At 44.9% G+C, this 27297-nt stretch overlaps 1 protein-coding gene across 6 annotated transcripts; it reads right to left on the reverse strand.

Moving 5' to 3' along the window:
* Positions 1-307: 307 nt before the first annotated feature.
* On the reverse strand, positions 308-24558 carry SLC25A30 (solute carrier family 25 member 30). 6 transcript variants are annotated; one of them, XM_047723483.1, is made up of 11 exons: positions 24161-24558; positions 23540-23614; positions 14494-14614; positions 12941-13088; positions 10537-10631; positions 9314-9399; positions 7704-7799; positions 6903-7027; positions 4646-4784; positions 3185-3265; positions 308-2265 (listed from the first exon to the last, which is right to left on the reverse strand). In XM_047723483.1, the coding sequence occupies exons 2-11, from the start codon at positions 23558-23560 to the stop codon at positions 2224-2226; spliced, it is 954 nt and encodes a 317-aa protein (XP_047579439.1). In that variant the 5' UTR covers positions 23561-23614; positions 24161-24558; the 3' UTR covers positions 308-2223. The 6 variants fall into 6 exon arrangements, with proteins under 6 accessions (XP_047579439.1, XP_047579438.1, XP_047579441.1 ...); XM_047723482.1 differs by having other exon boundaries at positions 23540-23652; XM_047723485.1 differs by having other exon boundaries at positions 24129-24558.
* Between the last annotated feature and the right edge of the window lie 2739 nt (positions 24559-27297).

Consider the following 27297-nt stretch of genomic DNA (forward strand, 5'->3'; position numbering starts at 1 on the left):
TTGATACAATCAACACTGCATGACGTTGACTCTTGGTCTTCAAAATGAGCTTGCTTCTACTATTTTAGAAATTTAATGTACACTTTAAAAATACAATGTTTTCTTCATTTTAAAAAAAAAGCGGTTCTTAAAATAGTAATCCTTTGGGGGCGCCTGGGTGGCTCAGTGGTTAAAGCCTCTGCCTTCAGCTCAGGTCATGATCCCGGGGTCCTGGGACCGAGTCCCACATCGGGCTCTCTGCTCAGCCGGGAGCCTGCTTCCCCTTCTCTCTCTCTGCCTGCCTCTGCCTACTTGTGATCTCTGTCTGTCAAATAAATAAATAAAATCTTAAAAAAAAAAAAAAAAAGTAATCCTTTGAACTAGAGGAACCCAAAAGTGAAAGCCTTTCTGAGAAAGCCCTGACCAGGTCAATGGAATGTTTTGGTAAGAAGAAAAAAAATCTGTCTAAAGATAATGGTTCAGTACCAGGAGCCGGGCCCCAGTGCGCTTGCTCTGCAGTCACTCTAGAATGGGCGAGGGGATCTGGACTTTCAACTAAGTCTTTAACCAATTAACACCTACACGCCACTCCACCACTTCTTCTCTTCTTAATGACTTTGTCTCGAGTTTGGAAATAGCAATTCTGCCTCACGAAATATTTTTTCAAAGTAAACGTTAATAGAGAAGGCAACGTGAAAGTGATTGGCAGGAAAACGGCCCCATCCCCAAGAGAAACCTACACACCTTCAATGCTGGGTTCAAGGAAGGTGGTGACCCAGGGCGGGAACAAACTGAGAACCTACCCCGCAAATACTTTAGCAGGGTCCGTCCCAGAGCCCCCGTCAGTGTGTCATGTTCTCGAACGGAATAACTGAAGGTACGCAAGTAAATACGTCCCCTTCCCTGGGCTGTCTTCTAGAAGTGTAAAGTTCTTTGGGTTCTCAGAGTCACTTTGTAGTTTGAAAAGAACAAGATGAAGGTGAGAAAGAAGAGGGAGAACAATTTTTGTTGTCTTAGGCAAAGAAAGGAAGATACTATATACTTTTTTCAGAAACTGGAAAACAGGTGCAGCACTAAAGAGATAGTTTCTAAATTTTCAAGCAAGTGTTTTCCAACCATACTGAACAGGAAGTCTGAGACAGGACATACCTTAATAGATAACCTGAACTAAAGTAAAAACTGAGAAATCTGGAAAAATCAACCAATTCCCTCGCAACATCTTGCTACGGAAAACATAATAAAACTGTAACTTAGACCATGTTCTCTCTTTTCACAAGGCCTTGGCGAGGGGCTTTCCTAGGGATTCCAGTGAGAGTCCCGTCATGAAACCACTCTCTCTTCTTTACACCAGCCTGTTGATGCTGGGATTCTGGCGGGACGATAGCAGGGCTGAGATCCATCGCCTCCCCACCAGGCAGGCAACTAGAAGCTACTCTTGTCTTCATTTGACCCTCCATATCAATACAGGTTATCGTCCCCATTTTACAGAAATAATGAACTTTGCTAAAAACCGGAGCAAACTGCTCACATTACCTAAGACTGAACCCCAGCTGCCTCAAAGATCTTCCATCAACGTGGACCCTGCCATGTTCAAAAGCCAACACATCCCACCGTCATGGATTTAGAGATTAATACTTCGTAACAATTCCTCACAAAGGTCAAGCCTTCGAAGGCTGAAAATCACTTATTGTAAGTGAAGGATCCTGCCAAAATAGGAAATTATAAAGCAGGGCAATGTTCCAGGGCTCTGTTTCCTGCACTGTTTCCACCTGGAGTTGAAAGGGCCAGGTCTCCACGTGTGAAGTTCCTTCAGCTGACGAGAAGGGACAGTCCCCAGTTCAGGAATAACAACACCCTCTCGGAGGCTCTATTCCATGGTTCTGATGAGCTTCTCTAGAGCAGCCTGGCATTCTCAGCTCTCCCCTGAAGAAAACGACACACAGTTCCTGATCTTCTCGCAAGTTTTCTTTATCAAGAAACGTATGTTCCACATGCGGTCTTTGATGTTGAAGGGCACTTGCATGGTAAGGATTCGTGTTTGGATGTTAGTTTCTAGCATGAAACAGTCGATGCGCAGCGCCCACTGCCAACACACAGCAATCTGAGCTAACCCCATCTTCATCTGTTGCTCACGCTTCAGAATCTGTGGTGAACCAAGCAGTGAGAAGCAGCGTGACACACAGGAAGCTTTATTGTTTCGAAAGGGAGTGTTTTCAGAGCGCTGTCTCATGCAGCCTTGATTTGTCACAAGTCCAATTTCTTCAACTGCTCATAGGTCACAAAGAACTGCGGTTACTGGTTAAGGCTGACAGAAGAGACGCCATCTTAACAACCCGGACCCCTAAAAACAGGCTCACAGACAGCACCTTTAACAGATACGCCTGGGCAAACCATGTGCCATGGGCAGGATTGAACAGGAGGGACTCCACCCTTATCTATCCCATAAGGTCGTCCCACTGGCCTCCCCAAGGTCAGCCTGGAACAGAACCACCACAGCGGAGATATCCAAATCCCTTAGCACCAGCTCCCAGAGCCCCTTTGTACATGACATCCCCCCTGGCTAGCTCTGGCGACCGCTGAGGTGGGCAGACTTTCTAGGACAGTAAATTCTGTGTGGAACAGAGACAGCAAGCCCTGGGAAGCTCTCCTCAAGGGTCACAGTGAGGCAGGCCTTCAGCAGGGGGGAGGCACAGATAAAGAGAAATGGAATGGTGAAAACCACATTCCCTTCTTTGTAATTCTGCCCTTCCCTATCTGATGAACCTGCCTCCCACTTGGCATACAGGAAACAGTGCTAATTGGCCCAATAACTCAGGAGCTAATTCCTGTTTATCCTCAGGCACTCTCTAAAATAAGCATTCTAGAACACCGCTGTCAAATCACATCCTTCCCCAGGGTGGCTTGGGATATCAAATCAATCCCTGTCTCTCCTTGTACTCGTAAGTATTCTCAGCTTCTAAAACAGAGTCTGAATAGAAATCTGTATTGATGTCATTCCCTTTCAATAATACCAGCACTAAATCAAGATTCATATAGCCCAGCCCAGAGATTTTATACCTGCTGAGATAAAAACTGAATCATTAGCTCTCAGAATCAGAGGAACTCAAAAGAAGCCACTTCTAAATTATCATGAATAACACGACAGTTTATACAATCTTCTTCGAGCTCCATCTTTCTTCAGATGTACTGTGACAGAAAAGGATACAATGATATTCCAAGGACCAAGTCTCAACCAATTTGGCCAAAATCCTTTATACAGAGCAAAAAACCCTTCATTCTTCCATGTCTGTTACAAGGAGTGGGGAGAGAAAAACAAGTTAACTTCCAACTTTCCAATTAGGTCAAATGTGTTAATAATTCATTAGGAGCCAGACCAAATGATCTATTTTTCTTAAAAATATTCGAAAAGACTGTTTAAAACCTCACTGCCCCCTGCCCCTTTTTGTTCTTTAAAGGCTTCTGCGTCGGAGAAGAGGAAGGCTCTGTGTCAAACGCGCCCACACCCCAGCAGGCAGAGAGCAGCTGGAGGAGGGAGAAGGGAGACTGAGGCCCAGCTGGAGTCTCCTGCCCCCTGGCCACGTGGGCTCACGAGCAGGTGGGAAAGAAAGAAGTGAAACGATGGCGGTAAAGACCTAATTCAGGGCACCGCTACTTCGCATCTCTAGGTGGATACAGACACGCATCTCTGCTCTGCTGCAGCAGCACTCGAAGCCTAGGCTGTGCCCGCGTCACGCCAGAGAAAAGGAACAGCAAAGCAGGCCCGGATGCTGGGCTGCTGGCAATCTAGTCGGGAGACAGCTGCGAACCTCCATCCTCTCGTGAACAGGAGGCCCCACTGTTCACACTGAAAAGTACAGTAAGAGCGACGTGTTCTTTTGAGAGATGTCTGAATGCGGGATATTCATTCCAGCAGGACTCGAGAGGAGGGAGATACACTTTGGAAGGAGACACAGTTCTACTGTGATGGCAGAAAATCTGACTGTTTTCTCTCCCTTTACAGCAGAGCAGCGGTATAAAGGAAATGAACTTTCATTTCTAAAGATTCATCGAGATTTTGTATTTATAAAATTAGCCCCAGTGTGGCCTAAACTGGGCACTTTCTCAGGGCTTTGGAGCATCATTCATGTTAGTTATAACACCCTCAAAATTTAGTCACTTCTTCAATTAAACACATGTATACAAATATGTGTGTGTGTGAATATGTAGGTCTATATTCATACACACACACACACACACACACACACACACACACACACACATTTGGGGGGCAGTTCCGATGAGCGAAACAAACCACTAGAATAGTGAAGAGTAAGTAAAATAGATTAGCTTATTTCATAAGTGTCCCTTATTATTATTAATTATACTAACAAGGCTTACTATGCATGAATCCAGGCACTGTCCTATTTTGTAGGCATCATCTCAATGATTTTTACAAGAACTCTATGACACATGTGCTATTATTGTCCCATTTCACTTATGAGGAAACTGAGGTAGAGTCTGAACCTCCACCAAAGTCAGACAGTCACAAGTGACCAACCCACAGGTTTGTCTTGCTCTAACCCTTGTTTTTTTCATGGTGATAAGAAAACTCTTCAGAGGGGAGCAAGGAAGCAAATAAGCCATGCAAGGACCACATGACCCTGCCCAGGGGCACATCCACTCTCACCTGTAACAAGCAGTCCAGGGTACCTGTGTAGCCAGAGCACGTGCCATCCCGAAGGACTCTCTGATTCATCATACGTGTTCTCACAACATCCACGGGGTTGGAGGCCAGGGCCCCGGCCAGACCACAGGTGAAACTTGAGCTGTGAAAAAAGATTCCAATGGAAAAACAAACAGTTCACCACCACTGAGCCGCAACCATCACTAGCAGAGGCAGGAAACAGCCTCCTCCCCAACATCGCCAAAGTGACATGTAACAGGAGGCAAGGTCCCCAGGAGGAGGCCTATCACTAGAGCGCTGCATCAACTTCTTAAATATGGCACGGACTATAGTGGCTTCTAAATTCTGGCCCCAACTAAGAATACCTTTGAGGTTCCGGAATGTCAAAGTATCATAGAAACATGAAGGAATGTCCTCCAATGATGATTTATCACATCTGTTTGCATCAAAGTAATTTTAGCCCTATCATAACCATACCGTTCTGGGAGAGCAGAGAAAAAGTCCTCATTGTAATGCCTCCCCACCCCACCCCCCAAGGGGTCTCCGGGTCTATGAAACTTTCCGTCTCACAAGACTAAGACCGTACTTGGTATCAATCAACTCAGGGCAGAGTGTCTCAACTTCCACACACCTAACATTTTGGGGATCAGGCAAGTCTGTGTCGTGGGGGGCTGTCCTGTGCACTGTAAGCTGCTGACCAGCTCCGTGGCCTCCACGAAGCAGATGCCAACAGTATTCCCTAATCCTAACCATCTGAACAGTCTCCAGAAATGGCGAAAGGTCCCTCGAGGGGCAAAATCAGCCCTCAGTGGATGAAACCATGATACATCCATACTAACCTGCAGCTATTATAAATTCATGAAGTCTATCTGTACGTATATGGAAAGATAATTAGAGCACATTATTAAATTTTAAAAAGGGAGAACAGCAAATACTGCATGGTACCACTTATATGTAGAATCTACAAACAAAAACCACAGAACCCTAGAAACAGAGTAGCAAAGTGTTGCAAGGGGCGAGGGATGGAGGAAATAGGGAGAGGCTGGTGAAGGGCATAATCTTCAGCTCTAAAATGAACAAGGTCGGGGCACCTGGGTGGCTCAGTGGGTTAAAGCCTCTGCCTTCGGCTCAGGTCATGATCCCAGGGTCCTGGGTTTGAGCCCCGAATCGGGCTCCCTGCATAGCGGGGAGCCTGCTTCCTCCTCTCTCTCCCTGCCTGCCTCTCTGCCTACTTGTGATGTGTCAAATAAATAAATCTTAAAAAAAAAAAAAAAATGCACAAGGTCTGAGGATCTAATATATAACAGGGTGACCATAGCTGAGAACACTATCATATAACTGAAATTTGCCAGGAGAGTAAAAGTTAAATGTTTTCACACACACACACAAGGATAAACATGTAATATAATGTCAATGAACTCTGGGGGCAGAGCCTTTCACATTGTGTATGCATATCAATCATTATGTCATATGCTTTTAATAGCTCACAGATTTGTCAGTTATAGCTTAATAAAGCTAAAAAATTAAAATAATAAAAATAAAATGTAAGAGAATGCTAAGCATGATCTTGCTTGTGTAGCAAGTACACATGATATACATTTATAGACATATCTGCCATGTGCCCAAAAACCAAGCTGTTGACCGTGGTTACCTATGTAAACAGATAATAAGGACTTTTACTTTTTCTTGGTTCACTTTTGAATTATAACTTTTCAAATATGAGGATATAATACTTTTATCATAAACCCTCTTTAAAATTTCTATACATTTATAGCAAACTGCCACCCTGAATTAATGCATCCCTAAAAATACCATTTTAAGAAAAAAAATCTGGGGCACCTGGGTGGCTCAGTTGGTTGAGCGACTGCCTTCGGCTTAGGTCATGATCCCGGAGTCCTGGGATGGAGTCCCATATCAGGCTCCCAGCTCAATGGGGAGTCTGCTTCTCCCCCTGACCTCCCCTCTCATGCTCTCTCTGTCTCTTTCTCTCTCTCTCACATAAATAAATAAAATCTTAAAAGAAAAAAAAACCTTTAAAAAAAAGTCTCTAGGGGGCCTAAGTGGCTCAGTGGGTTAAAGCCACTGCCTTCAGCTCAGGTCATGATCCCAGGGTCCTGGATCGAGCCCCGCATCGGGCTATCTGCTCAGCAGGGAGCCTGCTTCCTCCTCTCTCTCTGCCTGCTTCTCTGCCTACTTGTGATCTCTGTCTGTCAAATAAATAAACAAAATCTTTAAAAAAAAAAAAAATCTCTAAACATACAGGAAGTGGGTATACACAGTGTCTCCCATGAGGCCCGAGAGAATCAGATGCTTCTTGGTGAGGTCATAGACCGGCAGCTCCACGCCAACAACGATGGCAGCCCTCTGGGCCGTAAGGGACACGCCCTGCATAAAAATATGAACAACCAAGATTTAGACAGCTCTCCATGGAACCAGCCTTGGGAAAAAACTACACAGTGACAGAGCAGAAAAGTCCAGACAGTAAAGAAGTCAGAAGTCCCACGCCCGGTACTGATTCTGGCACTAACCATACGACTTTGGCCGGAACTTGGCCAGGTCAAGTCGCCTCACAGAGGCTCCAGTTTCCAAGTACATACTGAGGACCCTACTGGATGACCTTTAGGGTCTACTCTGTGAACTGACGGGTCACTAGAATACCAGGGAGCAGCAGCCCGTACCAGCACTTGCCTGTTCACAGTCTTCACTTAAGGACCAAGAAATCACACAGATCAAAAAATCCACACGGAACTATAACCTATAAAACCCTTCTCTATAAGAATTTTTTTTTAAGTAAACAAAAAAATGCTCCATCTTCACAGAATTTCTTATCCATGAATTATTCAAAAGGTACTTTAAAACTATGACATATACCTTGTAATTCCCATTCTACAGACAATAAAATTAAGGAAGAAAGTAATTTTGAGGGCAGATGTCACTCTTCTTCCTATATGCAATTTTGCCATTAGGATTAAAGAAGAGGATGGAAATAGGAAAAATAAATTCAAAGAAGGAAAACAGGGAAGAACTAAGTAAGGAAGATGGCTCTGTTTCAGGGACTTACCTTCCACAGGCCCCTTGCTCCCTCTTGCTGGTAAATGTTAATGAAGTTGCCTATCATTCCGCCTTGAATAGTGCTGCTCTGTGCCTGCATCCGAATCTGGAGATTATTTTAAAGACGAACATGAGAAGGAAAGCACATTTCTCTCCAAATGTAGACTTCTCAAAACCACTCAATCTGTTGTTTACTAACCATTAAAAGAACTGCAGTATACATAGGACTGTAATGCTAGTTTAAAATGCCCTGGCAGGATTTATAAGGATTTATAATTATGAGGATTTAACATTCATAAGGGTTGGTTCTGAGACACTCTGGAATCAACAAAATGCATCGAGTGGAGTCCAGAGCTCATTAAGTGTCCCAAAAAATGGATTTTTGAAAGCAGTCTTTTGAAAAGGAAAAAAAAATGACATATTTTCTTATAAGTTACTGAACAGGAAAGCGAATGTGATGGTATGCTAAGATTTCATGTAACTGGTAAGAGTATCCAGCATACTTGGCAACACTAAGCACGGGCAAGGGTATTTCTTAAATCAGTTATTTCAAGCCTCTACTATTTCCAACCAGCTGAACCAAAAGGTATGCAAGCGAGCTGAGCACGAGATGACCACATGATGCCCGTCACACTCAGTTACACTTGAACGTACAAATAACCTTGACAACAGCCACAGAATTTGTATGACCAAGATTCCAACATAAAAATAATGTTTGAGGGGCGCCTGGGTGGCTCAGTGGGTTAAAGCCTCTGCCTTCGGCTCAGGTCATGATCCCAGGGTCCTGGGATCGAGCCCCGCATGGGGCTCTCTGCTCAGCAGGGAACCTGCTTCCTCCTCCTCTCTCTCTCTCTGCCTGCCTCTCTGCCTACTTGTGATCTCTGTCTGTCAAATAAATAAATAAATAATCTTAAAAAATAATAATAATGTTTGATGTAGTTCTCTAAACTTTTTTAAAATTAAAAGGGATTTCCCACTAAAACTTGTTCCTTATTTTTGTTTAGGGAGCAATTATCTCTAACTTCTAAAGGAAAGTGTTACTGCCATGCTAACATGGGAAAATAAACCAAAATACAGGAACTGCCTTTCTATAAGCCTGTACGTATGTTTGAGAGATTAAGGGTTGTAGAGATATTTCTCTCCACTTTTTCCCAACAAAATCCCAGCAAAAGCACCTTCATACATGCTGTACTCTACACACTGCTGCACAAAACTCTGATGTCTATCAGAATCTCTAATTAGAGTGAAGGCTCTGAGGGCAGGGTCCTTATCTTAATCGTTTTTGGATTCTAAGCACGTAGTATGTCAACTAGTAGAAGGCAGAAGCAGTGAACACTGGTTAGCTAATAGGAACAAAAAAGGAGAGAGAAGGACAAAGACAAACATCCTGAGAGCATTGACAAAGTAAGTCCTGGGGCACGTAGGTGGCTCAGGTTAAGCATCAGCCTTCAGCTCAGGTCATGATCCCGGGGTCCTGGGATCGAGCCCCGCATCAGGCTCTCTGCTCAGCAAGGAACCTGCTTCCCTCTCTCTCTCTCTCCTGCCTCTCTGCCTACTTGTGATCTCTGTCAAATAAATAAAATCTTAAAAAAAAAAAAGATAATGGATTGCACTGCTTACTTTCAAAACATCAGTTGGATTAGCGATGGTTGAGGATACGACTCCAGAGAGAATTCCACACACCACATTTATCAGTAGAGTTTCATCTATAAACAAGCACATTATTATTCAGCTTTTCATATGCACAGAGCTCTTCATATCAGTCACTCAAATATAGGTGTAACTCGTTTACATACTACTTATACATCTTCAGAGAATAGTAAAATTTCTGCTTTATAAATAAAGCAAATTTTTTAAAGATTTTTAATTTTTTTTAAAGAATCTCTATACCCAGTGTGAGTCTTGAACTTATGACCCTAAGATCAAGAGTCACATGTTCCAGTGACTGAGCCAGCCAGTAGCCCCTGAATCGAGCAATTTTTAAAATATTAGGAATTTTGCTGGCTTAATGGGATTTTGCCTAGCAAAATGACTTGATACCAAAACAGGAATGTGAATTCTCATGCAAAGTGGACAACCATATACCAATACACTCTTGTGTTAAATACAGACCACTCTAGTAATTAAGAGGAGATATATCTCATAGGAGAATAAAAAAGATACACTCCTGGGGCCCCTAGGTGGTTCAGCTGGTTAAGCATTCAACTCTTGATTTCGGCTCAGGTTATGATCTAAAGGTCCTGGATCAAACCCCAAGTCAGGCTCCATGCTCAGCTGAGCAAAGTCTGCTTGAGATTCTCCCTGTCCCTCTGCCCCTTCCCCCACTAGGGCATGTGAGCACACACTCTCTCTCTCAAATAAATAAATAAATCTTAAAAAAAATACACTCCTAGAAGATACCCAGAAGATAAAGTTGTTAAAAAAAAAAAAAAATCCAGAAAAAGTTCTATGGATTAAAGCAAAGTCACAGAGTCAACAAGCAATAGAGTATTAGAATTCAGTTCATGATACTAAGGAGGGTATTCACTGCTTTCCTGAAAAATCGGCAATAATTCCTGATTTTGGAAATTTTTAACTACAACAACATACCCTCTAGTCTGGGTGACTTGGAGATGAGGAAACTAAAAATTTGTTAAGATTGCTCCTTTTTTAACCATCACTCCCCGAAGTTCAGGTAAGAACAGACTGGCTTTAAGCACTGTTCATTCAGACTTTCCACCCAGAGTTTTCCTCAGCAGTAGTAGAGTCACAATTAGGCTCAAGAAAAACTGATCTCACCTTGACTAAAGACACACAACCCACCCAACTCCTATCCACAAGTGGAAAAAAGACTCCCCACTCACCTTCTTGGTGTTCCACAAACAGTCGCTTCAAGCTCTGGTAAGTGCCTATCTTGATAGTGCCATAGGAAGCCTGGCGTAACATCGCAGGGGCAATCCTGTCAAACCAACATACAAAAGGACAAAGAGATCCTAAAAATCACTTTAAATCCTCGAAAAGACACACACACACACACACACAGATGCAACCATGTGTTTGCCTTCTACAATTAAACTACACTAAACCAGGTTTCTCACAATTCAAAATCCAACAAAAATATAGTTGTGTTCAGTTAAACTTGTGCAAATTATTAGTTCACTAAGTGAAAGCTCAACCCCTTGTAGTTATCATTCCTGAAAAGGTAAGTGACCGGGGAGTTCTGTTTGCTCACAGGTGTTCAAAGGAAATGGCTCTCTCCCCTCTCTCGGGACCAACCTCCTGGTGAAACCCACCCCCTGCAAGCAGCCAGCATTCTTCAATGCTTCTCTGGAGCTCCTCTCCCACCTCGTTGGAGGCCCTGTTCTAGTCCTTTCCCTCTCTTAGCCTTCTGGACCCCAGAACCACCCGGGGGCAGTTGTCCACCCCAGCTGTCCCTGAATTTCCCAGCTCCTCCTCCAAATACAGTCCCCCTTCCCTCTCTGCTCTCCATCAAAACTGCCCTCACCAAGGTGACCAGCTGACATCTCTGTCACTAAATTAATCAGGTGTTCCACTCAGTACCTTACATGACCTCTCTGTGGTATCTGCTACTGTCCACCCTGCCCTCCGTGCAGCTGTCTCCTCCCTGAGCTCCATAACGTCCCCTTCCTTTTCTCCACTGCCTCCTACTTCTGTCCTCTGGGGGATCCCCAGAATTCCATCCTGTGCTTTCTTCTCTCCCCGCTCCACACACTCCCCGGGTGATCTCATCTACTCCCACGTTTCCAGCACCATACAGACTCAGGACGCCTAATTCCTGCTTCCAACACTGATCCAACCATGCATTTCCAAACACTTCACAGATTTCTCAGTGCACATCCTACCCCCAGCCCGTCTCCAGATCCAGAATCCCACAGTGGATTCAATGTTCTTCCACTCCAACTGATCAGCTCTCCTCTCTATTTCCCGGACCACAGAAGGGATTTGGGCCCTCTGGTGGACCAGATGAAATCAGGATGCCTAGCCCATCCCAAGGCTGTCCACACCCTGACCCTTTACTATGGCTCCAGCTTTTTCTGCTCACCGCCTCCCACACCATACCCACCCCGCCTTACTTGCAGTTCCTAGAATGTACCAAGCTTTCTTGCACATTCTACTGGCTCTGTAGAAACACAGTTCCCTTCTAACTTCACCTGGCTAACTCACTCTTGATCCTTCAAGCTCACACTGGGCACTAACTGGATCAAGCAGCCTTCCCGAAACACACTCTCCCCTGTCCTCGTAGTCTGGGCTTGACGGCCTGCCTCTACCAGACCCTAGTACTCATTATCAGACTCCATCATACCCCCTCTTCACACATCTGCAGCCCCAACTAAACAACAGCTCCTTCGCGACTGTGTGTTACTGCTGATCTCCTTCTGCGCTCCCAGATCCAGTCTCAGCCTTCTCGGTGATGCTCTGCACCCTGAGAGGGAGGTGCTCACGGATGAGTCATTCAGGCTCTCCCTGCTGACTTCCAGGTGGATTCCACCAGCAGACAATGGGATGGAAGGAGCAAGAAGAAGAGGGATTCTCCTCTCCCTGGGCGCTACCGAAGCACCATCCCCCCACAACTACTGTTTGCTCCTTCAAGGCTCTCGTCCTAACAGGCTCTGCTAACACCATTCCTGTCCTTGTCCTTTTGGTCCTAGGGTTGGTAACAACTTCTCACTTTGATCGTTTCTAGGTACTTCAATATTCTTCCTTTTTGTTCCCTTAACCCTCAAGTAGCCCCTCCATTAAAGTCTCCTCACTGAAGCCACCCAAGTGAATTCTGTTTTCTCCAGAACTCGGGCTGACATAGGCACCTGTCTTACTCACTTTCCTATCCCACGCCTTCAGCACACTGTTCCCTAAATGTTGGACTAAAGAAATGTTGTTCACAACCCTTACCCACAGAGAACACGCCACCATTTTCCTTAGAGCAAAAACCTCGGTAATTCAGAATAGCCAAGGGGAAGGGCTTTTCTCAGAGTGAAACACTGAATTATGGAATTTTTTTGAAACAAATGTAATTTTTGCCTTAGTATCTGCATTTGAAAATAATAAAAACATACTTTCACCACAACGTTCACTACTTAAGAGATACACAGAAAATAAAATTGAAATGAAACATGAAAAATCTCCCAAACTACTTGATCTTTTCAAATACACCTCAAATTTCTATTTTTTCTCTGTGACATCTTACTTTTCAGTCTATTTCATTTGGAAGATCAATAGTCAAATATAAACATACATAAGTCTACTTACCCTGAGTACAGAGCTTTCAGCCCTTCTTCTTTGCCTATCCGCACTAACGCGTGCAACATTCCTCGATACCTGATTTCTTTGAAGTTTGCATCATTCGTCTGGCCTTGAATCTGGAGCCGGGTCTTGGTTAAGTCAATTGGAAAAGTACCTTAAAATTTTTTAAAAAAAGAAATATTTCACACAATAAAAAGAAATTCCACTAAATAAAGGATACATGGTGACCTATTACTGAGGAAACATTTTGACTATAACATAAACAAAGAAACAGAATTAAGAAATAGCAAATACTTTGCAATCTTTTCTCTATTTGGGAAAAAAACTAGGAACCAAAAGATTAAAAAGACCCCAAAGATTCATAAACATACCTTCCTTTCTTTACATTTTTATGTAGTTTCCATATTATTCGACCTAGGATTTGAGAAGCTGCACTGCTGTGAAAGGTAGGTATGCGGAATGATTTACACGAGCAGGAAATTTTAAAATATGTTACTATTTTTTTTGCATCTCCAAAAGCTAAAATCGGGTTCAATATGAATGAAGAGAGAGAAGTTCCTTTCTAAAGGAACGTCTCACTTTGTGTTCTGTAGTGTAAAAGCCAATCTGTTTCACGCAGGTAAAAATGTTTAACCCAGAGGCGCCTGGGTGGCTCAGTGGGTTAAGCCTCTGCCTTCATGATCTCAGGGTCCTGGGCTCGAGCCCTGCATTGGGCTCTCTGCTCAGCAGGGAGCCTGCTTCCCCCTCTCTCTCTGCCTGCCTCTCTGCCTTCTTGTGATCTCCATTTGTCAAATAAATAAATAAAATCTTAAAAAAAAAAAAAAAAGTTTCACCCAGTGCCCCACGGAGAGTCCACGGAAACATGTAACACCCCTTCTCAGCAAAGGTGACCCACCGTGGCCATGGGAGAGCCTGCCCACACAGGCAGCCAAGTGGGTGGGTGGTTCAAACGCCTTCACCCCCCAGCCCTGGTCCTCACAGGCCCCTCAGGGGCAGCCCCTGTCCCAGGACAGCAGCGACCGAGCCTTGGGAGCCAACCACGTGTCCAGCCCAGCACCTGGCATTCAGGAGCGGCTCAGGATATGCTGATCGAATTATGCCAGGACGCAGACAGCACTAACCAGGATGTGACGCGGAGCTCAGCGGAGGAGGAAGTCCCAGACACAGTGTGGCTAATGGGCTCGGGGAAGACCAGAGGCGCTCAGCACAGTCGCTAGCCCCAGGCACTCACGGGGGGGGTGGGGGGGGGGGGTGGGGTGGGGGGTGGGCACAGTTGGGAAGGACAAGGCACACCCACACAGATGTAATCTACAAATGACTGATAAGACCTGCTGTTTGATTAACAAGTTCCACTTTCTCCACACTGAACTCCGAACTCTAAACTCCTGGCAGCCAGACGACCATGTGTCGGAAAAACAACCAAAAGAAGGCAATTTTGAAATCGGAGATTAATGTTTTATACTCTCACATGCTGTGCTGGAACTACGGTCCCATCAAACACCACACAGAGCAGCAAGCAAGGGACCTGAGGGGCTCCCCCACCCCGGGGGGCTCCTTACCGCATTCCGCTGTAATGGAGGCCAGCCCTCCGTACACAAAGGGCTTCCAGTTGAGGGCCGACATCTTCACCACCATCCCTTCTCCTGGATCAGAGAAACATAGCCTCTGATAGGGTCTTCCCTGGACACAAAAGGAAGGCATGTCAAAGTCATAACTCCACGCACAGTTTCTTTAAACCTGTGTTCCATCTGGAGATTGCCGTCAGATGCTGTATGTGAACCACGCCCACCATCCCCACCCCCACCCCAGTAGCTCAGGGCAGCCTTGCCTTCAGAAAGCGAAGTTCAGCTACCTACAAATCTCATTTTATCAGTTGCCTTAAATCGCATGTAGGCCTTAAGTAATGCAATGTGCTGTTCCCATGACATAGTGAATGTATTTAGTGGAACACGTGGGAGGCTATTTTCTGGGTAGTCCATTTTATCTAAAATCCACTCATTTTCACTCAACAACTATTAGCCATTTGTCACCACTGTCTTAGTCCCTTAGGTCCACTAGAGCAAAAAAATGTTACAACCCAGTGTCCCAAGATAAAATGACAATTACTCCAAAGTACCACAGTAAACTTCTAGTTCACACTCCATAAATGTTAGTTTTCTTTTCTTATCCATATCACGTTAAGAGCTGGGAGGTGTCTTGGTTTAAAGGAAAGGGGTGGACTCTGGGGTCAGAGTCACACATCATCCTTCCTAGGGAAGTTCCTATTAACCTCTAGGGTTTTTCCTCAACAACATCATCAACTTCCAAGCAGCGAACACAACCAATTAGGGGTGGGGCCCATACTTTTATTGGCTACGCTTATATGCCTAGCTTATACTCCCATAATGGGGAATAAATATACACCTTCAAACTAGCACAAAAAATACAGTCAACAATTGTCGCCTTCCATCTTCCTTTCACTTAAAAGGGCTCACACGCTGCAACACGTATTTACACACCTGCCATGCCCAGTCCCACACATTCATTACACATTCTGCAGTTTTATGCACTTTCAGTTGGTAAATCTGGCCTCTGCCAATAACAGGAGAAACATGCAAATTAACACATATTTGCACGTATACCATCAGCCATAATTATTGTGGTTTGAAATAAAATTCCTAATTTATTATAGTCATTATTGGTGAGCGAACGCCCAGGGTTTTTACTCTGCATGTTTTACAAGTTTCCTAAGACTACATTTCTCAAGAAAGGCCTGCCACAAGTCATTATTGCCAAAAATGGCAGTTTGCAACAAGGCCCAGGGGCTTGCTTAAACGAAGAAAAAGCACAAGGAACCCACAGGAGACTCTAAATACATCTACATTTACAGACATTAACCGAATCCAGACTGGTTACAAGTGAGTAAGATAGGGGCGCCTGGGTGGCTCAGTCCTTAAGCATCTGCCTTGGGCTCAGGTCATGCATGATCCCAGGGTTCTGGGATCAAGTCCGACATCGAGCTCTCGGACTGTCAGAAGGGAAGCCTGCTTCTCCCACTCCCACTCCCCCTGCTTGTGTTCCCTCTCCTGCAGTCTCTCTCTCTGTTAAATAAGTAAAATCTTTAAAAAAAAAAAAGTGAGTAAGATAAAGGGCTCTATAAGCATGGAACCTGAAAAATCATCATTTGCTTTATGTTTCAGGACCAAGAACAAGTCCCGCCCACAAAAACTCATCTCAGCTCCCTATCATCCTTACAAACGTTTAATAATATCTGTACATAACTAATTCTTAACCTAATGATATTAATAATATAATGATTAATACTCTAAGCTATATACACTGTCAGAACACATTAATAATAAATTCAGTAACTTATTAACAGTCCACTAGTACCATTCTTAATCCATTCTAGGATTCTGCTGAATTCAAATTAAGGAAAACAAAGCAGTAACTATATAACAGTGACACGCGGGAGCACTGTAATTTGCCATTAGAAAAGTGTCTGATACAAACAATATCAGTGGATCCCCCAACAAGTTTGGGATGGAAGAACAGAAAAACAGACTAGGAAACAGAGTCTCAAGCAAGGTGCCTTCCCAAGGGCACACAGCTGACAGTGTAGAATTGGGCCTCCAACCCAAGGGTTCTGATTCCAAATACAGCATTCCTTCTGCTACAACTTGAGGCTGTATGCAATCATAAAGGAGCGATGGTGTTTTAATTAAGGAGAAAATAACGCTAAGCAGCCTCAAAAAGGTAGTACTGATAAGCAGCATCTTATCAAAAACAAAAATGTGCTTAAATTAAAAGTCTTAAGAAAGACTATAATATTCAGAAGGTAGGCAGTCAATCTAAACAGGAATAGTTTTTTGTTTTTTTTTTTTTTCCAATACACAGTATACGAAGATAGTGTTCAAATAAATTTTGGGAGTTGTTCACGGTGGTGAAATTCTCACACTATAAAATAAGCCATTTTGGTGAACAATTCAGAGGCATGTCACACATTCAGGATGCTGGTGGTGGTGGTGGTGATCGCCTGGGCTATCTAGTTCCAAAATCTCATCCCCAGAAAAGAAAACCATTACCCAGTTGATCCCCACTGCCCCTCCCCCCAACACCCCGGTTCGGTCTGTGATACTATGTATGCGGTAAGCATCTGTGTGGCACACAGAACTCCTTATTAGGAGTTCCTAAGCTGACTACAGAGTTTCTGAAAAGTACAGACCCTAGGGCCCCACCTACGGAAGGAATGAGGACGTCGGGGACATCCAAAGCATCTGTGCTGTTACTGAAAATCAGTGAGTTAAATACGTGGTGCCCAATTCACACCTTGGAACACTTACCACTTAAATGCCCACTTTACGTAGTTAATTCTCAGTGATGATGTTAAGAGCTTATCCTTCTCCTTACTCTTTCATTTATTTATTTTAATTTACTTATTTGACAGAGAGACAGCCACAGAGAGAACACAAGCAGAGGGAGTGGGAGAGGGAGAAGCAGGCTTCCTGCTGAGCAGGGAGCTCAATGTGGGACTCGATCCCAGGACCCTGCGATCATGACCTGAGTGGAAGGCAGACGCTTAACGACTGAGCCACCCAGGCACCCCCTTACTCATCTTATTTAGTAGTGACTCTTTTATGTGTAGAAAGTTTCCTGCAAACTGTCAGCAAAACTTTATAGGAAATGGAATCATAACTAATCTCGAATTTAGAAGCAAAACAAAAAAAATTTTTAAAGACTCTATTGCCATATGGCCTCATGCCATCTCACCGATCAACCTTCTGGTTTCCTGCCACTACTTATTTGTTTTACTAGCTTAGTTTTAATGACTACTTTCGGCAACCTTGTCTTCTGTCAGTTTTTTTTCCCCAACATTTTATCTACTTGAGAGAGAGGGAGAGCAAGAGAGTAAGCAAGAAAGCACGAGTTGCGGGGGGAGGGGCAGAGGGCAGAGGAGGAGAAGAAGCAGGCTCCCTGCTGAGCAGACACCGGGCCAGGACCAGGACCTGAGCAGGGATCACGACCTGAGCCAGGATCATGACCTGAGCCGAACCAGACGCTTTACCAACTAAGCCACCCAGGTGCCCCTCCCCACCTGCACGCCGCCCCCCATCTTCTGTCAGTTTTGATATTAACTTTTCGGTTAGATCAAAACCCAAAAGCTGGGCGCCTGGGTGGCTCAGTGGGTTAAGCCGCTGCCTTCGGCTCAGGTCATGATCTCAGGCTCCTGGGATCGAGTCCCACATCCGGCTCTCTGCTCAGCAGGGAGCCTGCTTCCCCCTCTGCCTGCCTACCTCTCGGTCTACTTGTGATCTCTCTCTCTCTCTCTCTCTCTCTCTGTCAAATAAATAAATAAATAAATCTAAAAAAAAAAAAAAGCTCTGGGTTCAAATGCAAATACTCAACTAGAACTCAAAACTGCTGTAGAAGTGCCTCTCCAGGGTTTTGAATCAAGTGGGCGGGGCACACACCCAGCTGTTCCCATTCAGATGCGCCTAGGCCATAAACTCATCTTCCCCAAATGAGTGTCCATTCCTGCATCCCCAGGTTAAACTCTGAGACAGCACTTACTTTCTATTCAATTACAATTTTTAAAAGTTAGCTAGGAATAGGGTAAAAATTACCTTCGGGCTCTTCTCTTTCGCTTTCCTAATGCTAGGACTAGATTACTGGGCAGTTAAGCCTACTGCCTGCCTTCCCAGGTTAATGTTTGCTGTGTCAAAAAAAGAATACTTTAGGGACGCCTGGGTGGCTCAATCAAGCAGCTGCCTTCGGGTCAGGTCATGATCTCAGGGTTCTGGGATCGAATCCCGCATTGGGCTCCTTGCTTAGCAGGGAGCCTGCTTCTCCCTCTGCCTGCTGCTCCCCCTGCTTGTGTTCTCTAACAAATAAGTAAATAGACTCTTAAAAAAAAAAAAAGAAAAGAAAAGAAAGACTACTTTGGCTAATCAGAGAGTATCAGTTGTTGATCCAACAAGAGAAGGTTCTAGCTAAAGCTGGAATAGGAGACATTATGTCCAGTACTGTGTGTGGACCACCGCAGGCAGAGACAGGGTTGCGGCTATCTCAAGCTGAAATCTCTTTTCAGTAAACTGAACCATTTCTTTGTTTTGGAGCGCTCTTTGGAAGGGTTTTTCTTACATACGTTGCTTAACTTCCTAGCACAATTCTTTGCAAAAATCCCAAATCTACTCAAGCCCCAAGCACGACAGGCCAGCACAGTCAGGGAGCCTTCTATCCTTAGCAGTCACTAGTGTCTGGACGACATCTCAGCCTGAGACCCAGGGAAGGGATGACAACTTTGGAAAAACTCCAGTGTCGGCCATACCAGTGCCTGTGATCACTTCCCACTCTGCACTCCTCTTTAGGCTATACCCTTTAGCCTGACTAAACCTCGGGACCACTTCTCTGCTGCGTTTTAAACACCATGCTAATAATCACAGCCATCTTTACTGAGTATCTTCCATGCCAGGCATTGCTATAGATTTTCCACACAAATAATTTCATTTAATCCTTACAACCCTATGAAATAGGGAACGTTTGCCACATTTCACAATTGAGGAAAGACAGCCTCAGACAGAAAAGTGAGTTTTCCTAGTCACACAGCTACCAAGTATGCAAACTAAGGTCTCCCTGAAGGAACACATGATCTTTCTCCTCTCTGTACTACAAAGCCAGATGTTATTTTCCAAAGGCTGTTAAAAAAATATTAGCGGGTGGCAGTGCTGAAATTCTGCACAATCGTTATAAATGTATGATTTTCCTGCAAAGGACATACAAACTTTTCCACCTATTTTTTAAAGTGTTTCCTGAGTGGAAATGCCTACACAAATTAAGGATTCCAAATCTTTAGATATGTACTAAATTACTATATCCTCTTTCCTATATTCTCTCTTACTTAGTACTTATTTTCTCCTTACCTCATTTGCGCAGCTGCAAAAAGAGGTAAAATATACGACAGTAACTGCTTCTGGAACTTCTGAAAGCTTTCCAAGTTTCTGTTTTATAATTAATTCTGGATAAGTTCTTTCAGATTTACTTCTGTTTCCTTTTCAGTCTGCAGTCTTAAACTGGAATCCGTCTCTAAACTTCTGTGCCCTCTTAAATCTTTGTTCCTCATATGTTTGCCTTTCATAGACTCTCATTTCCCATTCTCTTTCAAGGTACAGTATGGAAAATAAGCTCATCACAGCCTTATGAAACGTGGAATTTAAAAGGAATCTTAGAAGTCATACCTCATTTCATACGAATTAACTGAACCCAAGATCACAAAATTTGGCAGCGGCAAAGCCAAGACCACCGTTCAGGCCTTTCAACTAGAGGAAGACGAAAACTAGAATCTATAGGACAGTCCCAACACTGTTCTGCTCTTCTGGCGCAGGAGCAGCAATGATGAACACCGCAAATGCTTTACTCGAATTTACACTTAGAAAGACTCTAAGATCCAGACCTACATTAACCTTCCAAGCAAATGAAGTGCACCCGTCCCTACAAACGTGAGCCAACCTGCAGGAGCAATTCAAAGCCCAATGTGCCTCTCCCAGAGTAGGACGCTGTCGGGCACCGGTGCCGCACACTCCGAGTGAACCGCGAGTGGGAAGGATGCAGAGGCAGGAGAAACACACCGTGGGGACCGGGCCGCACAGTTGGGACCTGTGACGCGGGAGCCGAAGTCACCCCACGCCGCCAAGTGATGAGGCCCTGCAGCCGGCGCTCCCGCCGCCGGCGCCCCTGCCGGAAGAGCGCGGCCCAGCCCCGGAACCTCGCGCCCCAGGGAGCCGGGCTCCGCAAGCGAACCGGGGAGCAGCGGCAGACGCTGAGCACGCCCGGCCCCGTCGGCGCTCTCCCCGGCCGCAATCCGACCGCAGTCCCAGCCCCGGCCGAGGCCGACCGGAGGGGCAGCACCGCCCGCGGCCGGGCAGGGAGTCCCACGCCGACCGGTTCAGGACACCGCGGCGAAAGAGGGACGGGCCGGTGGAGGGGCGACCCGGAGCAGGCACGGAGCGGTCAGCGCGATCGCAGCCCAGGGATCAGACACTTACCGGGCAGCGGCTCAAGCACGCGCGGAGCCAACCCGCACCGGAGCTGAAGAAAAAGCTGGGGAGCCGCGGAGGCGGCTCCGGAGCCGCGCGCGGCCCCGCCCATTCCACCCGCGCGGCCCCGCCCTCCGCCGCGGCTCCCATTGGCCTCCCGGCCGCGGCCACGCCCATGACAGCCGGCGACTGGCTGACCGCGGAGGGACGGGGCACTGAGTAGCCGGCTCTCGGCTGACCAGGCGGGGAGCTGTGGGAACTCGGTGACTCCCACGGCCTCCCGGCTCCACTCCGCAGTGCGAGAGAAACTTTAGGGAACGCACGGGGAGCCTCGGAACTGGAGGCTTCTTGGGGTGCTGGTTCCCTATGTGAACCTCAGCAGTCGGAGAAAGGGAGACCTCACTAAATTTTTTTAATCCCAGTTTTTTAATTTGAAAATTTACGGACCGACTGAAGAGTTGCAAAAATAGGGGCGCGTGGGTGGCTCAGTGGGTTAAAGCCTCTGCCTTTGTCTCAGGTCATGATCCCAGAGTCCTGGGATCCAGCCCCGCATGGGGCTCTCTGTTCAGTGGGGAGCCTGCTTCCCCCCCCCCCTCCGCCTGCCTCTCTGCCTACTTGTAATTTCTGTCTTCAAATAAATAAATAAAATCTTTTAAAAAAATTGAAAGAGTTGCAAAAATAGTACTATGAAGCGTATAACCTTCACTCAAGACCATTTCACATTTGTGTCCTCTCTCACAATGTAGGCCCCACCCCCAACCTTTGGAAAGTCGCACACAACCCTGCCTCACCCCTAAACATCTCACTATTATCATGTATAAGAGATTTAATACCATTTCTGTCGTATCATTCAACATACTGTCTATATTTAAATTTCCCTTATTGTCCCAAAATGTCATTGCACACTCGGGATCTACCCAAGATTCACCCGTTCCGTTTAACACCGTGCCTCTCTAGAAACTCCTTTTATCTACTAGGACTTTCACTTTGTCAAAATCTTTTGTAACTTCCACATATTTGAAAAGTCCAGGCCAAATGTCTTGTAGGCTGCATCATTTTGGATCTTTCGAATTTCTCCCTTATGATCAGATTCAGACTAAACATTTTAGTAGAAGTGGGAGGTGATGTGTATTTCCATGTTCTTTTGTCCCATCATCTGTACCACCAAGTTGGATCACTTGATTAAGGCATGGGCTGGCCAATCTCTCCACAAAGATACTGTCAGAAGCTCAGAAATGATAGAGGTAACACCAAGGAATCACTAAGCCAGTAATCAGTAAAAGTTTATTGTGCACACATCAGAAAGACAGTTTGCAAACTGGGAACACTCAAACCAGAACACGGAAGGAGGCTCAGAATTAGGTTATAAACAGCTTCTATAGCCAGAAAGCAGTGGCTATTCTTCACAGCGACTGGTTATAATATTAGAATTTTCTTAAACAACAGGGAGCTGGTCAGTGATTACCTCATATTAACCTTAACAAACAGCTCAAGCCTTGCTTAGGATTTTCAGAGGCATAAGCAAGACATTATCCAGGTGAAGTTAGTCTTGCAAATTAAGCTTTGTATGATTAAACTGTTTTTTCGTTTTGGTTTGGTTTGGTTTGTTTTGTCCATTCAGAGAATTTTCAAGCCTGGCCTCCCTTTCTTTTTTATTTCAACCATACCTCTCTCCTACTGCAGCAGAGACTGTCTGTAGCGATAGGCTGAACCACATGAATTGTTTTGCCCAAGGGGTATAAGCACACACCAATGAATGCTCATTGAATTGTTTATAAAATGGTGATTTTCTTTTTTTTTTCTTTAAGATTTTTTTTTTTTTAATTTGACAGATCACAAATGGGCAGAGAGGCAGGCAGAGAGAGAGAGGAGGAGGAGGCAGGCTCCCTGCTGATCAGAGAGCCGGATGCGGGACTCGATCCCAGGACCCTGGGATCATGACCTGAGCCATAGGCAGAGGCTTTAACCACTGAGCCACCCAGGCGCGCCCAAATGGTGATTTTCTAATGCTATCTTTCTTCTACCCATCTAAAGAAGAGTACCCCCTTTTTTCTCCTTTTCTCATTTTTCCTCCTGCTTCTCATCCTTCTTCCCTTCCCAGCATCCTTTCCTGACTTTCCCCTTTTTGAGTAACAGTGTAGACTCAGTGTGGACTCCTGCATTTTTAAATCCAACTTAATTCACTTACTATAATTACTATTACTATTACTATATCACTATTATTACTTTTGGTGCTCAAATTGCTGATATTTGATCAGTGGAAGCCCCCTCACCTGGTTCCTTTGATCTTACCTATATAATACCCTATCAATCTTTGAGTACTTCGTTGTTTTCTGACCCAAGACCTACTAACATTTCATTGAATCTTCTCTATCCTTGCCAGGAAAACCCTAGCTGCTTTTAGGAGGAAATGGCACTTAGAAAATTAGATCAGAGTTCTTTTGCTCACTGCCACTAGGATGTCATTCTTCCAGGCCCTTACAGTGGACAAAGCATATATATATTTGCATAAATATATCTATGGAGATATAGATGTAATACAGTAAACAGTATACCTTTCACCCAGATATAGTTTTAAATCATGAATTCATACCTCCATGTCAAAATCCAACATCAGAGAGTCTTCTTCTTTCCATATTTTTATCTTCCTTCTCCCTCAGTGAAAACCCTAGTTCACAACAGCATCAATGTATTTGATCATTTATTCTATAATATACAGAAACCAGATGAGAATCACATACCAGTACTACCACCGCAACAAATCTTCTAAACTCAAGATTTCTTGGCAGTTCCTCGTATCTTGATCATACATCCTTCTAAATCGTGTGCAGGTAGAGCACTGTGTTCAAAGTTTACTTGAATTCATTGCTTTTTGCTATAGTTATGTTCTCTCTTTGATGTATTGTCAGGTTGGTCATTTTCATTTTCATCAATTTTAGATTTTTGTTTTCATCCTTTTTTATCCAATTTCATTTTTTGAATGTATAAAGCATCCACATGGTTCAAAATAAAATCTTACAAAGGTGTAACTCCCTCCCCATTCCCTACACTCTAGTCCCACTCACCTCCTAGCAATAACCCTGTTCCTCAGTTTCTAGTATATTCTTCCACTGTCCCCAAGTTAAAAATACATAGAACTATATGTATTTGTTAGTTATCTATTGCTGTATAACTAAGCTTACCAGCTTAAAACAACAAGCACATATTAGCTCACAGTTTCGGTGGGTCAAAAGTCCAGAGGGGCTCCCATAGGCAGTGTACCAGGCCTCCCAAGATTGCAGTCAGGGTGGCACCTGGGGCTCCAGGCACATCAGGGCTTGAGTCGGGGAGTATCTGCTCCTCAGTGCGCACAGCCTGGCCGTTGGCAGGCCTCAGGAGATCCTGTTTCAAGCTCACTCACACGGCTATTGGCAGGCCTCAGGTCCTCACTGGCCACTGGCCAGTGTATTTGTTTCCTGGGGCTGCCAAAACAAATGACCAGAAAACCAGAAACTAGATCGCTTTGAGAAACAAGAATCCATTCTCTTTCTCACAGTTCTGAAGGCTAGGAATCCAAAATCGAGATGAAGGCCTGGCCATGTTCTCTCTGCAGGCTCCAAAGGAAAGTCCTTCCTTGTCTCTCTCCTAACTCTGAGCCATTGCCAGCCACCCTTGGCATTCCCTGGCTTGCAACTGTATAACTTCAGTTTCTGCGTCTGCTTTTACATGATGTTCTTCCGTCGGTGTATGTGTCTCTGTGTCCCAGTTTCCTTTTTTTTTTTTTTAAGATTTTATTTATTTATTTGAGAGAGAGAGAGAGAGCATGAGAGGGTAGAAGAAGGTCAGAGGGAGAAGCAGACTCCCCACAGAGCTGGGAGCCCCATGTGGGACTCGATCCCAGGACTCTGGGATCATGACCTGAGTCAAAGGCAGTTGCTCAACCAACTGAGCCACCAAGGTGCCTTCCCAGTTTCCTTCTTATACTGACATAAGTCATAGGAATAGCCCACCCTAAGCCAACATGGCCTCATCTTAACTTGATTATATCTGAGGGGCGCCTGGGTGGCTGAATCGTTAAGTGTCTGTCTTCAACTCAAGTCATGATCCCGGTGTCCTGGGACAGAGCCCTGGTCTGCAGGAAGCCTGTTTCTCCCTCTCCCACTCCCCCTGCCTGTGTTCCCTCTCTTGCTGTGTCTTTCTCTGTCAAATAAATAAATAAAATCTTTTTTGTTGTTGTTGTTTAATGGGAAAAAAAAAACCTTGATTATCTCTGCAAAGACCCTATTTCCAATATGGTCATATTCATAGGTACTAGTTGGGTTAGGACATCAACATATCTTTCTGGAGGGCACAATTCAACCGCAAGAGCCGGAATTCTGTTTCTTGCATGGTGGCCCCTCCATGTAACTACTCACAACATGCTTTGCCCTGGAGAGGGAGAGAACTGGGAGAGGCAGGGAAATCGACTCCAAGATGGAAGCCAATCATCTCTTTGGAACCCAATTGAACACTTCTGCTAGATTCTGTCACTGGAACCAGTTGTTAAGTCCAGCCCAGACTCAAAGGGAAAAGATTATATAAGATTATACAAAAGAGGCAAGGATCACAGCATATGTACTCAGCTTCCTGTGTGTGATGGGCAGGGTCCTAAGACGGGCTCAGGATTCTTGGCCACTGATACACACACACCTTCTCCCAGCCGATTGATCAAACACTCCTCTAGGTATGGCAGTGAAAGGATTTTGCATGCATGTAAAGAAAGTCCCAAATCAGCTGATCCCACGTTAGTGAGATTGTCCAGGTGGCTGAGCTAATCACTCAGGCCCTTTAAAAGCAGGGTTTTCTCTAGCTGCTCTAAGGAACGTGAGAGCTTCGAATCACAAGAAGGATTTGATGGATTGGTTTGAAGGTGAAAGAGGTGTGTGGCAAAAAATGGAGGTTGCCTGGAGGAGCTGAGAGTGGCCCCCGGCTGACACCAGCAAGGAAGTGGGATCCTCGGTCCTGCCGCCACAAGAAACACCTTGAGGTCTCTACAGATTGTAGAGAGCAAGGGAATATACAGAGGGCATTGTGTTGAAGTCAGGGTGTCTGCATACACCTAAACTGATAATTAGCATTTAACAGACCTCGTGGTACTATCTGTGCATTGTGTGAGGATAGGGGGTGAGTTATATCATCTCTATTAGTTATCTAAACAACTCTAGGGAAGAACAGAAGAAGTCTTTCCACATTCTAGTCAGGGCATACATTAACCTCCAATGGATCTAGAACATGAAGCCCCAAGGGAGGTCATCACATGGACATGAACAAGATGGAGGGCCAAAGATGGAGTCAGTATTGTCAACACCGTATACTTGTTTCTAAACTAATCATAATGATGTAGCCAAGTTACTGCTCTCCAGAGTAGTGATTTCCAACCTGTGGATCAAGACATTTTGGGGGACCCATGATTATTTGGAGGGTCCTCAGTTTCAGTGTGCGTTTTCTTTTTCTTTTTTTTAAAGATTTTATTTATTTATTTGACAGACAGATATCACAAGTAGGCAGAGAGGCAGGCAGAAAGAGAGGGAGGAGGAAGCAGGCTCCCTGCAGAGCAGAGAGCCCGATGTGGGGCTCGATCCCAGGACCCTGGGATCATGAACTGAGCCGAAGGCAGAGGCTTTAACCCACTGAGCCACCCAGGCACCCCTTGTGTGCGTTTTCTTGATGGAAGCTGAAAATACTACCATCTATTTGATAGGGACTCCAAAGTTTTAAAAAATTTAGTTTACTTGACAAAGAGGCACCACTTCCATTTACAGATGAGGGAATGAGACTCCCAGAGGTAACTGGCCTATATGCCAGGGCCCAGCGCTACCAGCCTCTTTCCCTTCTCCTGTTTCTCCAGTAGCCCCAGGCTTAGGCTCAGACAGTCTTTTACTCTCCAACTTGAACTCTACTTGAATCCTTGGAGTTTTGTCCACACACAGTTTTGTTACTGATACAGTTGGGACATGCTTCAGGTATCACCTGAATCCTGACATAAAATCAAATGCAGTCCCCAGCCTGTGGGGGAAAGTCCTTGAAATGCTTCTTTTCCTAGGGCAGAGAGAGAAGTACATGACTTTTGCTACCCACACGTGCATCTCACCATGTCTAGTCCCTCCAGATTCACAACTGTATGGCATCTGAATACAAAGTTACCAGATTTCCCCCTTCCTAGTAATCTTTATAGCCCAAACTTCACTGTTACCCTATGCCCCATCAGCCTCTATTGATACAATCTAATCCTTAGAAACACACACAAAGCATCTAGTAATGTATATTTAATATTTAGTGGTACACTGGGGCGCCTGGGTGGCTCAGTGGGTTAAGCCTCTGCCTTCGGCTCAG

The sequence above is a fragment of the Lutra lutra genome, chromosome 3, assembly GCF_902655055.1.
Source record: "Lutra lutra chromosome 3, mLutLut1.2, whole genome shotgun sequence".
Lineage (NCBI taxonomy): Eukaryota > Metazoa > Chordata > Mammalia > Carnivora > Mustelidae > Lutra > Lutra lutra.

Excerpts from the sequence above, each read along its gene's own strand:
- SLC25A30 (XM_047723483.1), bottom strand. The coding sequence starts at position 23,560 with ATGTTGGATTTTGACATGGAG. Across the intron at positions 9,400-10,536 it reads GTTTGTGGAACACCAAGAAG|ATGAAACTCTACTGATAAAT; the intron begins GTGAGTGGGGAG and ends GCTTGTTTATAG. Across the intron at positions 7,800-9,313 it reads ATCCAACTGATGTTTTGAAA|ATTCGGATGCAGGCACAGAG; the intron begins GTAAGCAGTGCA and ends AATAATCTCCAG.